Below are 15,000 nucleotides of genomic sequence, written 5' to 3'. Positions count from 1 at the left end.
TCCGGGAAACAGCATTTCATTAAATCAAGTGTGTTGCCACAACAACCAGTGCAGTGAATTTTCCGGTCAATAAAGTGAAAGGTTTTCTCATTTTTCATCAGCAAGTGCCACAGTGCAGGTGTCCAGTTGCGGGTGAAATTCAACCCGTGGAGTGCTGAGATTGCCATCAGATTCGGCAAGTGTTTTCCATTGAAATAAAGAAAAGAAAAGTTAACCACAAAAAGGAAGAGTGCATCCCGTGCGAAAGAGCATCAGCGAGATCGACGCGGCCGAACAGCATTCAACAGCCTACGCCCCTCCCCCCGCTGCAGCTGCTGGCCAGTGCACAGAATGAGCTGGCAAGGGCTGACTGCCGAGCAAATTGGCATAAATGCATAATGCGACATAGTAGGGCTTCTCTTCCTGCTGAATCCAACGCAAGCGAGCGACGACTACGACGACGACGAGGAAGCAAATGCAAGAGTCTGGTGGCGGCAACCGGTTCTGTGTGTGCGCTCTAAATATCCTGCCCACTGTGTGGCCACCCGCCCGGGGCGGTCGGTGCTTGTGCGAAGGCAAAAGAAAGGGTGAAAGAGGGTGGCCTCAATTGGATGCTGGAAACTGGAATCACTACTGCTGTCCTCTGAGAGTGTAGTAGTAGTCGTTAGTACTACGCTAATCGCGTGTGAGCGAGATTGTGTGTTTGCCCGAGACACACCCGCACCCCCAAGGGTTCCCTTCCTCTCCCAACCCAACTCTGGGCAGCGGCAGATTAGCGGTTTTAGCCAGACCAGCCAGGCGCTGAAGATGAAGGTCGTCGCTGAAAATGGACGCGAGATCCCAGGAGGCCAGCAGCCACTTCCTGTCCGCATGAACCTCCCGCATCGTTCGGTGCAGCTTGCCAATCGTCGGGGCGGGAATTGAAAGAGAAACCCCCACCATTCCGGAGGCAAGATATCCGGCACACAAGACACGGTGGTAAGTTGTGATTGATTCAAATTCCGTAGGGCGTGAGCAAAGCTAGTAATAGTAGAAGGGCACGGGACCGGATTTATGCCCCCCGAGCCTGCCTCACTGGCCAATCAATGCCGGCAGGCATTAGGATCAGATCGTGCAGGCCAGGAGGCACTCAAACATATGAAGCACAGCGTATGGTGCATCGCATACTACACAATTCGCCTTCTGTTTTATTTCCTCAAATTCCTCGTCCCACCAGACAGGTTGCGAATGGTTTGCATTCTTGGACGTATTAAAAGTGGTTTGTCACAAAGTAAACTGGCAACTGGCATTCTTTCATCCACATTCATTCCTCCATAGGAGGAACTTTCAGCTTAGTGCAAAAAAAAAAACGTTTGCTCGGTTGTCGTAGAAACGTTAGTGCCGGTAGACGCGACCAAATGGGCCAACATGCGGAAGGGGTGTCTCAAGTAATTGCTAGTTTCACGGTGTCACGCGACTAGAAGCCCGGGGTTGATGAAAGCGGACGACATGGTAGGATCGTGGAACGATTTATCTAGATCCGCCATTAATCGCTGCTCAACATCATTGTGGCGAATGAGAGTAGTATGAGAGTAATTCGTCCGTTGAAAAATGATTGTGATGGTCTATTTCTGAACCAGATTTATAGCTTTCCAATCGCTATTGCTTCGCCCACGGCGAGTGCTTTAAGTTCAAGGGCCATCTGGCTCATGAAAAAGATTTTATGCGCTTAAAACCATCATTATAAATTTAAGGAATACCACACTCGGGTGTTGAGTACGCTCGAAGCGATCTGAATCATAAAATACTGTTCCAAAACATTTGTTTTATAAATGGTACATTTGCCTGTCTACACCAGCACGGCATAAAAGCCCGTTCTACATGCATTTGCGATCGATCAACGGCACATTCCATGCCGCGGACAGTGGCGCTGTTGCAGTTGACGGGAACGGAAATGAAAACAATCTGAATTGAGTGAACGAAGTACGAAGCAGAACAGCATCCGTTCGCTGCAGTACGCCATCGGATCCAAGTTCACATTTTGCAACGATGAATGAAGGTTTTCGCAAGCGCTGGCAGCATCCCCTGTCATCGTATCAAGCGTGGATGGAAGATCTCTGTTTTCATTTCGTACCGGTTCGGGTTCCATAATCAACCGCCGGCCCGCGAACTCGGTCTCAAAGCGGGTGATTTTGAGGGGACAAGATAAAGGAAGACACTTATCACTTATTATCCGCAACATCCACACACTCGTGGCGGTTGTGATGGATAGGAACAGAAACGTGTCTCACTGGCACTAGTGTGGCGCAAAACGGGCCCCCAAGGCGTCCGTGTGTATTTATTTGCCACCCCGCCGCTCTGTGATGTTCTTAATGATCTCCCGTGTCCGGCGTGCAATGACTGGAAAATTGGTCCAGCAAAAAGGTGCGGCTGTAATCGTCTACGAAATGGCACCAGCCAGCCGTACAGGTGGAATGGTGGACGACCAAATTAGGGCCAGGAGAATTATCCTCCCTACGGAGTGCATCCGTTCCGTTCCGTGTAATAACTGCTTTGAAATCGTGCTTGTGCAGCACGATTGTGTGATTTAGTATACTCATTTAGTTTATTGCATTGTCTACATTATTCTAATACTTTGACAAAACTTAAGTAACTTTATCTGCATTAGAACTTTTTTCCTTAAAATAATCTGCTCTTTTTGTGCAACGAAAACTCTGGTAACATCCCTGTAAGATTTAGAAACCGCATAAAATACTACCCCCTTTCCTCTGCGTCTGACATTGTCTGCTTCCGCTCTAGTTTATCATTCAATCCGTTGTTCTAACAATACCGGCCCGTTGTTCAAGGTCCACCGTAACCTTCTCTAATGCCACACTCGAGGTATCCGCCAGCGAGCTGGCGGCAAACGATATTTCACTCGTAAACCATGATGCACTAATGAATGCAAAAGAGGCCATTCCGCCAGCCACGACTCTAGACCATCACCATAGCACCGAGCACCGGCTTATGCTGCGAGCGCGCGTCAAGTGGTCGCCAACGCCACAGCATTGTGCGGCACAAGTTTGCAATCCGCATCCATACGAACCCTCCGGACGCGCGTGAGTACGATGTGCGATGGGCCTTAAAATAGTATCACTGGTGGTCCGTTCGTCCGTCCGTCCGGTTGATGACTTTAAAATGGACGTTTCCTGCTTCATTTCGCGCCGTACGCGGATTGCCATCGAGACGGTCAAAGATGGCGAGAAAAGATGTCCGAGAATGGGCAGACCTTATGTTTTATAGACGATCCACCACTGGCGAACGTTCTCTCTTGCTCGGGAACGCGGCTGATAAGGGCACCACGTTTGCTCGTGGCCGATAAGACAAGGGATGATGTTGTTACAATGTGGATGCTCTTGGTACTTTGTTCCCAATCAAATCGGCTGCACTCTGCTCTCTGCTGTGTGCAGTTTTTTCTCTGCGGAGCTTTATAAATATGCATCCAACTTCTTCTTTCGCCCCGCATAAATCCATCAGGTGTGTAAGGTCGTTACGGTCGGTTCGGAAGCGGAGAAACGGAGATGTTGAACGAAATCTCTTCTCGTCCATTGCAATCACTGGAAATGTAGGTTACCGTGGCCGGTGTTTTGTGCTTCGAACGTCGCAGCGGAGAAAGGAAGCAACTCCGACTTCACCCCCACCCCATTAGGGGTGCAGTTATGTTGGGTGTGGTGTTTGGCGAAAGATGATTCACTTTCAATCGAAAACAAAATGCTCATACTTTTACTATCAGCCGGTGTGTAATGGGGAATGAACAACCTATTCGCCGTGAGATGGGAACTTTCGGAATTGAATGGAACCACCGGTGCCAGATTGGTGGAGTGCCATGGCCATGAGCAGAGTGAGGTGGTATGGTATTCACTTGGAAAAGAAAAACCAGAGTAATTGGTTTGGGAGAGACCATAAGTTGGCAAAGAGTGCAACAGTAGGGCGATCACCGTGCTCAATTTATGTGTAAAATTTTCTTTTCTTTTGTGTTTTCATATGATTTCAGTTTAATCCGTTTTACAAAGTATATTAGGATCATTACGAAAACTTAATGTAGCAAGTCTGTTAGTATTTTAGGACAACCATATCTTATGAATGCTACCATTCGCAGTGTATTTTTAACAGAAAAATTTAAGAGATTTGTAAGAACTAATTGCAGATGTAATGTTCTGTGTTTTGAAATTTGTTTGAAGGGATTGGGATTTGTTGTGCTGGAACAGGAAACATTCCGCAGCGATGCGATCATGATCTAGGTGAACGGTTAAATCGTGAGCTCATACAGTTATGGCTGAACTAAGAATCTAAGAAGGGGAAATGAAAGGTCGCTAGCAAAGGTTCTGATACAGTACAAAGGCCTGCACAGGCAATGCAGTCAGTCAGACCAACACTGCACTCTACAACGGTGCAGGGACGAAGAATCAGGCCAAAATGAAGTTTAGAATTTCTTGGTGTCATTTCGTGTATTACAATTTAATGTTGTTATACAATAAGGATAGTACAGCTAAAAGGATTACCACTGAATCGAATAATAAGGACAACATAAATGATTTTTATTGAATACTATCAGCTCTGTTTTTTCTTCTTTTCGTGCTAATACAGTTCTAGTAACTTCCTTTCTTCAAAACTACACCAAATTAAAAATCTATCCTTGTTTGCTCCATTTGTTTTTGCAAAAAAAAACCCTTGTGGTACCAGCTTGATCATTAATCTCACTACACCGACCGGAAAACAGGACACGCGAAAAAAGTGGCCAATCTTTCAACACCTCGATGCGGCCGAAATGTCAATCGGCAGATTCCGGCCCCGAAGGCGCCCCCATTACCGAGGGATGATTTGTCACAACAAATGGCAAAAGCCCGGTACTGCGGTACCCCAATATTGTCGGCACTTTGCCACGGAAACGGACGCGCGGTCGACCTCGAACCCTATAAACATTTCATCGAGCCGTCTACCGTCGAGATAAATTCGATCTGCTGCAAAACCGGTACCGTGTCGTTTCTTAGTGATCACGTTGCCAACCGCTCGTTAGCAACGCCACAGTTGATGTTGATGGACCACATGGGAACCGGGTGCTATGGTTGCTTGTTAGAGCTTTTGTTTCGCAAACATAGAAATGTAGAGAGTGACAGAAGAAAAAGAGAAACATATTTTTAGGAAGAAATAGTCCCCAACTGAGAATCGGAAGATCGAGCACCGAAAGGGCGACAAAAATATGTGCCAATCGCTCAATGTGCGCTCCTCCCCTGCCAGCGGGAACGGCGGTGACAATTTATAGTAACGGCGAGAAGGGAGACAATGGTATACGGTTTTGCCGTAGAGTGTGTTCCCCAAAAAGGTCGCCCTCTTTTGCAATTAATGTGCGAAAAATAGATGTACGATTTGTGTGCGAACGGTAGCTATCGCTAAGGGACCGTGGGATCCTCTAGGTGTCGTGAAGAATCATCGCCCATCGGGAGATATTTTGAGAATTAATTAGTGTACGGTGGCGCTTCTATTTAAAATGGGAGATGGTGAATCTTCTATTGAGTCACCAGGGTGTGGCATCGCTTAGTGCAAGTTGTTGTTTGTAAGTAATCGCAGTAAACTATTAACTCAAATCGTTAGCCACAAATGGCCGCCTATCTAGTACTCCACGTTGTGCCTACTAGACTCTACACTGTTCTCGATTCATATTTAAATTTTAAAAACATTTCGCCAACACCTGCTCCTCACTGCTAATTATTTGATACGGTTAAATCATATTGTCGCACGTACGCGATAAAAAATGTTCAACCGTTACGTGCAGGATGTGGTTTTTGCGATAAAAGCTACTTCACTAATTGGTGTAATCATATTTTGACCGAAAGATCAGCTCTGTCGTCATCGGATGGATCCACGGAGGGATTAGCCGAGGTCGTCCCGCCATTGCGTGGACAACCGTCGTCGATGTGGTGGTGGCCTAGAAAGTGCTAATAGTACCCGCTCAGATAACTAATTAGCAAATATACACCACGGTTACAGATGGAAGATAACCTGCTAGTGGCCATCCATTTCACCGGCTTGGTCCCCGGGTACTTCCCATTTCCGTGGTGCTACTGATTCATCCTCTTCTGTCGAAACCTCACCCCAGCGCTCTGTAGAAGGTCTCGGCCCTCCCGGGGGGACGAGGTGGTCTTGCTTTTTTAGCCAATTTATGACACACCACTGGCGTGGCGTGGTGGCCCCCCGGGGGGTGAAAGTTTGGCGTGGAAATGTATGGGGACCAGCTGCCGGCAGGGTGTGTACCGTTGCGCGTATAGTGGAGACACTGCTCTCTTACCCGATGATTTTCCCAGCTGGTTGTCGTTTTGAAATCAACTTTTTTTACCCTTTCATCCGGTTTACAAATTTTGTATAAATACCGAATGCGGTTTAGGTGACGAATGATTTCGTTTGTATTTTTCTGTTTTTGAGGAACAGAAATACTCACTCGAACGTTGTACTTTCGACAGAGGTTGCTGTGATGTGCTTGCTACGGAAAGAGGTTGCTCCTTGGATTAATCATATTTGAAATTGAACGTTTACCAGCATTTCCAACAACTTTCTACTATTTGCATGAGTTCCCATCGTGCCTAGGCCAGTTTGAAGGTTCCTTTGTGAATCAAATCTACTTTCAAATTTGATTTCAATTATCAATAGCTCGCGCGAGTGTGCACTTGATGAAATCGACTCGACCTCTAGCCTGTGTACACGTAATCTCGGCCACAAGATAGTATAAAATACCACAGTGCGAACAAAAAAAACCCTTCTTAGGAACAAGCCAACACTTTGGCAGCCAACATCGAAGCTAAACTCGACCGGCAGGACGGACGGACGGACCGCGGTGCTTTTCTGGTCAACGACATGATGGCACGCCGACAATTCACTTTCGCTCTTGTGGTGCCGGCGCGATGGATGGTGCGTCCCGAGCCGTGTGCGCAATTTGGCTGTCTTGCCTTGCCTTTTTTGCCTGCTGCCTCGTTTGGCTCGCGGGCATTATCTCGCTTGTCGATGCGTGGCGTTGCGATGGGGTTGGCGCTTGCTGCTGCCTCGGTTCGGTGCGAATGAGTTTACTAATCTCTGCCCCACCCGGGGTCCCGGCTAGCAACGGTTTCTATGGTCGAACGATTTTAGCGGCTTCACACGGCCGCCACTCGCGCCAGGACCGACCGACCGACGGGATCCCCATTTCACCGACGCCATTGACGCCATCTCGTGTTGCACAATGTGCAACCGATCAACACCGTTGTTGCTTGCGTTTGTTCACATTTTCGTAGTTTCTTCTTTCATTTTTTTGTTTTGCTATTTAGGCCGGGTTCCGATCATTTCATCGACGCGCTTGGTCGCCTGGCGGGCGTTCAGTGGGGCTGAATTATATATAATTTTACTGTCTTCCGCTAATGCCATACTTCCGGACTTCCGTTCCGGGTGGTTTTTTTTTGTTCGTGTGCGTGACGTGCGGTCGAGAGGAGTCGATGGCTCGTTAATCGAGGAAACTAAAATGTAAGCACAACAACGGTACCAGGTGTTGTAAATGGTTAGATAACGACTAACATTACCAGCTGAGATCGTACTTGTAATTACTCTTTGGCAACCGATTTCGACAGCTCGAGCATCGCATTGACTTTATCCTCCATCGACATGGACATTATCTGGTTCCATGTTGCAGTTGTCGTACAGTACGATCCGATAGAACCAGGATTGACAGCGTGGTACATAACCAAACCGCTAAACAGTTGTCAACACAACAAACAGGTCGCTGTTCAATGTAATCAAGCGGCTTTCGTCGTTACCACTTGTTCAGGTTGACGGTCACGCTTGTTTGCGTTATCTAGCTGATCAATTGACTCGTTTGTATGTCTTTCTTGCGAGTTCTATGCTCGATATTTAGACCAGAGCATGAATGAACAGCCACAATTGTTGATTTCGAAGTCATATTTAAATATTATTATCAAAAAGAGCTCCCTTAGCATTTCTTATAACATGAATTAATCAAATTATATTATTTTTTTATTTAATTGAAGTAACAACCACGAGAACCTTATAAAAATATCAATATCTTCAATCAAACTCGTTAAAACTCTCGAAAAGAATCCAAAACATGTACCACATTGACGTACTGATCCTGATTATTACTTCCAAATGTTGTGCAACGCACTCCACTCCCGACTTACACAACAAACCCTGGCAAATGTAAACGATCAATGTTCAAGTATTAAGCGATCACGCGATTGATAGCCATGCGTTAATACTGATGCTCATCATCGGTGCCGTTAATGCGATACACTTCGACTCACGAGCGCGTCTGGTTGGAGGTAAGTGACTCTATCTGCCTCCAAACAAGATGCTGCAGCTCGGAACAAATAAACTTACGAATCGATCTGTGTAAACTTAACCGGACCTCTTCCGTTCAATCCACGCCCGTACCGCACCATTGCTGCCTTGTTTACTATCAGTTTTTTTTGTGATAAATAAACAAGGAATATCAGTGATGATCGGCACTGTCTGTCAGAGAGAGAGAGAGAGAGAGAGAGAGAGAGAGTGTGTCCAAGAACAGCGGAAGCAAGCTTGATCGTGGATCATCGCCTGCACTGCAATCAGGCAAATGTATCGCCAAGACAACGACTTCGAGTGCTGCTAGGTTGGGGTGTCGTGTGTACCACTAATTGCGCTCACTAGATTGGAGAGGAGTGTCCAGCAAAATGGGGCGCCCGCTCCACGTGCAACGAACGACACGAATTTCATGTGGTTTTTCCTCAACCCGCTCGACTCGGTTCGTCTCGTCGTCCAATCCCCGGCACACATGTTTGTTGATTCTGCTGTTCTCCGCTTGTTCCTCTCTATCGCGGTTTTGTTTTTTTTTTTGTTTTTTTTCCCGGTTTTGCCGAGGCCAACCTTTTACGACACATGTTGTGTGTTACCGTTCGGTGTGGCCACGACGCCGTTGTGGTGTGGCCCCTGCATCGGATTGCAAAGCGCTGCGTACATCACAACAAGACACGGCGGAGGATGGATGAAGCGAGGGGTTGTAAATGAAAACTTTCGCAATTTCCCAGCGGAGCACGTTTGTTGAAACGGCTAGTTTTTTTTTTGCGTACTGGCAGGTCCATTTTTCAGGCCGTTCAATGGTGCCAGTGGTGGTGTTCGGGGTGGCGGGAGAGGCTAGTTGAATGGAATGATTGAATGACTGTCATATTGTTTGGCAAATGATGGTTCAATTTAATGATAGCTACTTCCTAAATAAGCAGCTTAATCGTACCACACCATGTCTGATTCATGTCACGTACTGTACAATACATTTTTTATAGTAAAATACTGTCCTTCTCTAAAAGAGATACATTTTTATATGAAATATGTGTATTATAATTAAATAAGAAAACAGCATCAATTCCCACCATATCAGCACGTGGTATTGTTTTCATTTTCATTCTTTCGCTTGGATTTAAATAAATATTATGCTTTCCCTTGGCAAACGTTGCTTTGTACCGCTAGGTCAGTTCTGTATTTCTGATCTATTAAAAATGTTTTTAAAAAAATAATCCAAGCAAACCAATGCAAAGCCAAAAATCATCTCTTTCCTTTAACGCTTCCTATTAAAACATTATTATAAACATCCCGGCATTTATGGATCCGCAAAAGATGATCCTCGAACCAGAATTCCCTAGAAGCTGCTGTGTCTTCGGGATTCTGGACGCCAAATGGCCAGTTCATTGCATTCACGGAAGCGCAGAACCACGGAGTAATCTCCATCCAAACCGAATTTGTTTCGCGTTCTGTGTTTATAGAACCAGCGGATATCGCGTACGGGAAATGGGAGCAACTTTAATTACGACAGAAGCACGGCCGGAACCCGATCTCTCTTCATTCACCTACGCAAACTGCAGGGCCGGCCGGTTCGGTTTTTGAATGACGTGTGTGCAGAGTCGTGCGAACTTCTGGGGAATTTATTTCTGCGAAAATACAAACCCGAGACGATCGTGACACGAGATGGTGTGGGGAAATTCGCCTTCTAGCTGTGCCGCCGCGGTATGACGCGGTGCTGCTGACGATGTTTCAAAATTACGGATTCGGACTGCTGCTTTCCTTGAACTGCCATCTCGGACACTGATGCACCTTCCACGTTTTGGCTGCGTTGCCACACGATTCATCATCGATCACTCGATGTTCCGTTTGATTGATCAAAGATGATGCGCTTCGATTTGACCTTCGACCGTTCGCCTTCGATTGAGAAGATCGACAGACGAACACAGACCGGTTGATGCCGATCTTGCCCACTATCTGCCCCTCACCCCCCACAATTCACTTTCACTCTCGACCCGTCGGTTAGTGGGTTTTCACTTTCTATCTTGGGTGTGAGGAAAGGGGTCTGCTTGCTCTCGCAAACAGTCGTGGCGTGCGCGCGTTCTGTTCGCGTGGCATTAACCGGCAGCGGCATTTGTTGACGAACAGTGAGCTGACTTTTCGAAGGTGTGATGGGCCGGCACCGCCCAAAAGACCAAAGTGCAGACTCTGGTCGTAACGATGACCCTGGCCTGTGGGGCCTGCGGTTTGTACATTTATTTATGGTGCAACGCAGAAACACCATGGGCCCGAGCGTCGTCGGGCACCACCGGGGACACGGCGTCACTGTTTTCTTAAAACAAACGTCGCCTGACCTTGGTAGGAAATGGCTGGGTGGCGTGAACTAGATAAGCACGGGAAGCACGGGTTCCGATAGTGTAGCGAGTGTTGTTGGAACACGCGAGTTTTTGGTGGCAGACGTGGCCATTCTTGGGAACAGTTTCGCCTCAGTTGTTGGGTTTGTGGGAATTAGTTTTGCCTTAAATTTGATAAAGTCAGCCAATCACTTTGTGACTGATAGAGTTATCTACCTCACAAACTAAAAAGGTGTCACTGAAAACACCGGAAAACTGCAAGATATCCACGGGGGTGTGTCTTCTCTTCACTCAGCATCAGCTGCGACATCAGTCTTGACGTCATCGTTCACGTGACTCTTCGATGCTCTTCGCACACGGCAGGAGATAAGGCATGGCCATCGACCTGGCCACCGAGAGCTGGTGGTGAGTTCAGAGGATCAACAAGATATCAACGCACACTTGAAGTGGAGGAGGTTCTCCCCTCTGGGTTTGGGGGAAAACCTGTGAGAAAATCCTCCACTTCAGAGTCTCAAGTGGACCGACCGCCGCCCTTTCCACAGTCCAGTAACCTGTCCGGGGCATGTGTCATCGTAAACCACACGGAAATACGGTGCAACTCAAGAGTACCTCTTACTGAACGGCATCTCATCCCCAATTGCCCCTTCAAACAACTCGACGAGAGCAGCGGAACCGATCCTCCGATGATCGAAGCTTCGTTTAATTAAATAAATGCTTCAAAGGAGGACGGAACCTTGGCCTTCTCGCCTACGGTTGCTGCATGCAGGAACACACTGCAGTGTGTTGTAGATCAATGGCACAAGATAAGATAACGGGCGTTTCGTTCCGCTTCGCTCCACTTCAAAGGCTTCAGTGAAAGTGGGCACTATGGCCTGTTATGGTGGGGAATTCATATCCTTCAATAACGAGGCACCTCGATGGTGTCCTTCTTATCTGATCGCTTCGCCGCAGAGAACATGGCGCGTTGAACTGAGCGCGGCTCCTCCGGGCTCAGTGATAATTGAAACACATTAACACTTGCTCGCCCAGACGCTCGCTCGATATCACAGTAGAGTGGGTTCGCTTGGTCCGAGTTCTTACTTCCGGTCGAGTTCTTTTCTGCAGATTCAAGTGTCAGGTTGCGTGACAAATCGCTCGCCGTCTACACGACAATATGTAGGTGAGCTACGAGTTCAATTAACAGGCAATTATTATCTCTGTCAAGTGTCACGAGGACCCGGGGAGGGGACCGATGATTGATGTCTGGATGGCGAGGGGCTGGGAAATTTAGTGTCACTTACGATACGCGCGCACTTCCTTAGTGCGCGGCGCCGACGAGATATGATGAGAGTTTCGAGTAGCTGGCAATCAATCTGAATCACTACTGTCACAGTCACCGGTGTTTTTTTTCTTCTCCGTTTCAGATCTCTGCTCTTGAAGGAGCACGCCGAAACAAAAAGAATCGATCACTGGAGCTGCGCTCTTCGACCGAAGAGCATCATCACTGAGAGGGAAGCCCGAACCCGTGGTGTGGTCCCATAGCAGAGTGACAACGTGGTAGTCGTGGTGACAGAATGTCCGGTGGTAAAGATCGCCGATCGCGAGCTAGTAAAACACAAGGATGGGAGGAGGCCGGAGGCGAGTTCTACCAGGAGAGCTATCCTGCCGATCTGGAGGGTATGCAGCGCGATCCGTCCAAGATCGCGACGCTGCTCCCATCGAAGCAAACGCGCAATGGTAAGTTTCGGTGGATTGAGGTGAAGGTCTTGGCGTTGCCGGCCACGTTGGAATGTAGGTTAGCTGTTCCGAAGCGGACCATAACTCTTTCGCTCTTGCCTTCCTCTTGGCGTCATTTGAGTGGGTTTGTGTGATTTACTTGACGGAACTTCCCTTTTTCGATTTTTAGCAACAACCAGACGTGTCCGACCTGCCCAAGGACAGGACACAAAAGGAGGAACAAGGAGGAGGGCCAGCATTTCCACAGTGGCCCGGCGCGGCTCCCAGTATCATGAGATGCAAGTGGCGACGATGCCGGATCTGTCAGGTAAGGCTTCCCTGTTTGCAACAGACGTAGCCGCGGAACCTGTGGGCAGCGCACAATTCCAACCATTGTTTACGTGAAGTGATGGAACCAGCTGAATTGATACCAACGCAACCACACGGCACAGTAATAGAGGAGAGATACGCAAATGCAAATGGAATTGGATGTGGAAACTTTGCTAATGAATCCATAATTTACCAACGCGTTCTGGTCCGTCCGCGTTCTGGCGTGCGTTCTGGAGCGTAAAAAGTTGCTTAGAGCGATGACCGCCGCATGGTAGGTGGCGCGTTCGTTAGAGCGGAAAATTGTCCCACACTCGAAACCTCCGCTGCACTGGCTTAGGAGCGAACTGAATCGCGACGTCACGCCGCTAGTCAGTTCAACGAACCACCAACAACTCGACCGGGCGGCCGACCAGCCGGCTGGTACATGTTTACGGATGGGTGCTTATGACCGCGGTCATCGGTCAGAGTGCAAGGCAGCCGCTTTTGCTCGTTCGTCTCGATAATTTATGGGCGTGCGTCTGGTCGCGGCAGCGACAACATGGGGGAGAGATCACGAGGTAGTTCGGAGTGTGAATTGGAAGTGGAAGACGCGCCGCCTCATAGCGCACGACAATCATATGTCTGTGACTCACGGTAGACGGTGGCGGTCCTTCACGATCTCTCTCATCTTATGACTGATGATGACGGGGTTGCAATTGAATTGGTTTAATAATCATCGGTTCTTTGACTCACGGTTTTATTTAGGCGATACTCATGGGTTTTATCCTTTTATTTGCTTTCTTCTGAGTGTGTAATTGCGATGGGTGAACTAAATTGAAATTTTATAAAGGTAAATGAGGAATGCGAACGATACAAAGAGCGTATTATAATGAACTCTATCCCTGCATCACTTGTTGTGTTTCATATTTAAAAATTGACCATCTGGAACGTTATTGTTTTCAAATGAATTGGAATATTATCTTTCGTTTGGAGCACATCCTTGTGCGCTTGCGCATCATATCACTATCATTGCTATGCACTTGTCGCGCTCACTTTTGCTTGTCTGTCTGCACATATTAACGAGCCAAAAAATGCTACAAGCATGGCAGATGTACCACCACCGCCCAACAAAAAAAAAAACAATTAAATATCACGTGATCGGGATGTGATCGAGAACGGACCTTGCGGCCGATGATGCAATCGCGCGATTCGCGACCAGTGGTCCTTTTCTACCGCGAGTGTCAAGAACCTCCGCGGCTGGCTGGATAGCAAAACTTGTTTTGCAGAAAACTTGAAACCGGTGACGGCCTTAACCATCATCAACGGATCTTCTCAACATCTTAAGCAACACGATCGAATGTCGTGTCTGCCGTCGCGCCGCAGCTGTTTCATCGAAGCGTACGCATGCTATGAGTCATTTCTTTTGATTCTCCTCCACGCTTTGCCCACAGGGGACTGTAGCACAGGCCGCTTGTGGTTCAGCTTTAGCCGTGCCGTGCCATGGAGAAGCCATAGCCATTTCTTTGTTCCTTTGGTGCGATTGATATGATGGCGGCTAGCGGTCCGTTGGTGGTGTGGAAGAAAAACCTGATTTCGGTTGCCTGGCTGTTTGCACGAAGGAGAATTCGCGTCAAAACTTTCAGCGAATAACGGAGCATGCTGTGCTCCAATACACTGAGGCGGATCAGTCGTCAAGAGATCCATCAGTGACAATAATTTGTCGCGTTTCAAACCTCTCGCTTTAGGAAGCATTCGTCCGGTTGCGAGGCCAGTAAAGTGCATCTCGTCTTCGCTGGTAGATAAGTAAATTAGTCCGCAAGACGCCAACGGTCAATCGGCATGGCCTTTTTGCAGCAATTAAGCGGCTAGCGGAAGCTATCGTGCAACGATCGCTGCGCAAACTAGCTGTCAAGTGCCCTACGGTACACCGATCATTCACGGGATCGGATGCGGCAGTTACAAGCATCGTTCGGTGAGGGTCACGGTTGTCATTACGGTGTCCGTGGCATTCAATGCACGGCCGTGTGTGCCATGCGGGAGTTATGTATGCGAGCCGCGGTAGAACAATGGATCGGATAAGGGATGCTATGCCGCATACGATCCACGAGGGTCGTTCTGGTGGAGCCACCTGTCACAAACACTACTTGGTCTTTGTTTAGCACCCGTGGCCGTGCTGGAGCACCAGTAACGGTCACTTTGTGAGTGACGTTTGTTTGCGGTTTGTTGTGCAACTAAAGTTTACTAACGATGGGATGCTGCTGTTGTGCTTCGCTTTTCAGAGAACCTTATCAACGAAGAACGAACATGGGAGGAGATACGGGAGATCAAATCGATGCCGGTTCCGATGGCCCAGAAGCGG

General features: G+C 47.9%; 1 protein-coding gene across 2 annotated transcripts in view; it reads left to right on the top strand.

Moving 5' to 3' along the window:
- LOC126574027 (transmembrane channel-like protein 7) overlaps positions 1–15,000 on the top strand; it is a 20,091-nt gene that overhangs the window by 629 nt on the left and 4,462 nt on the right. The window contains exons 2-5 of one of the 2 annotated variants that reach the window (XM_050233953.1): positions 102–957; positions 12,041–12,353; positions 12,523–12,660; positions 14,921–15,000. The exon at positions 14,921–15,000 is cut by the window's right edge and continues 21 nt beyond it. In XM_050233953.1, coding sequence (XP_050089910.1) covers positions 12,191–12,353; positions 12,523–12,660; positions 14,921–15,000 — 381 coding nt within the window. In that variant the 5' untranslated portion in view covers positions 102–957; positions 12,041–12,190. Of the gene's footprint in view, positions 958–12,040; positions 12,354–12,522; positions 12,661–14,920 lie in introns of both variants that reach the window. The other variant, XM_050233952.1, reaches the window with a different exon arrangement.

Source organism: Anopheles aquasalis, chromosome 3 (assembly GCF_943734665.1).
Source record: "Anopheles aquasalis chromosome 3, idAnoAquaMG_Q_19, whole genome shotgun sequence".
NCBI classification, from domain to species: domain Eukaryota; kingdom Metazoa; phylum Arthropoda; class Insecta; order Diptera; family Culicidae; genus Anopheles; species Anopheles aquasalis.
Note: the sequence above shows the minus strand (reverse complement) of the source record. Positions and strands in the feature narration are given on the sequence as shown.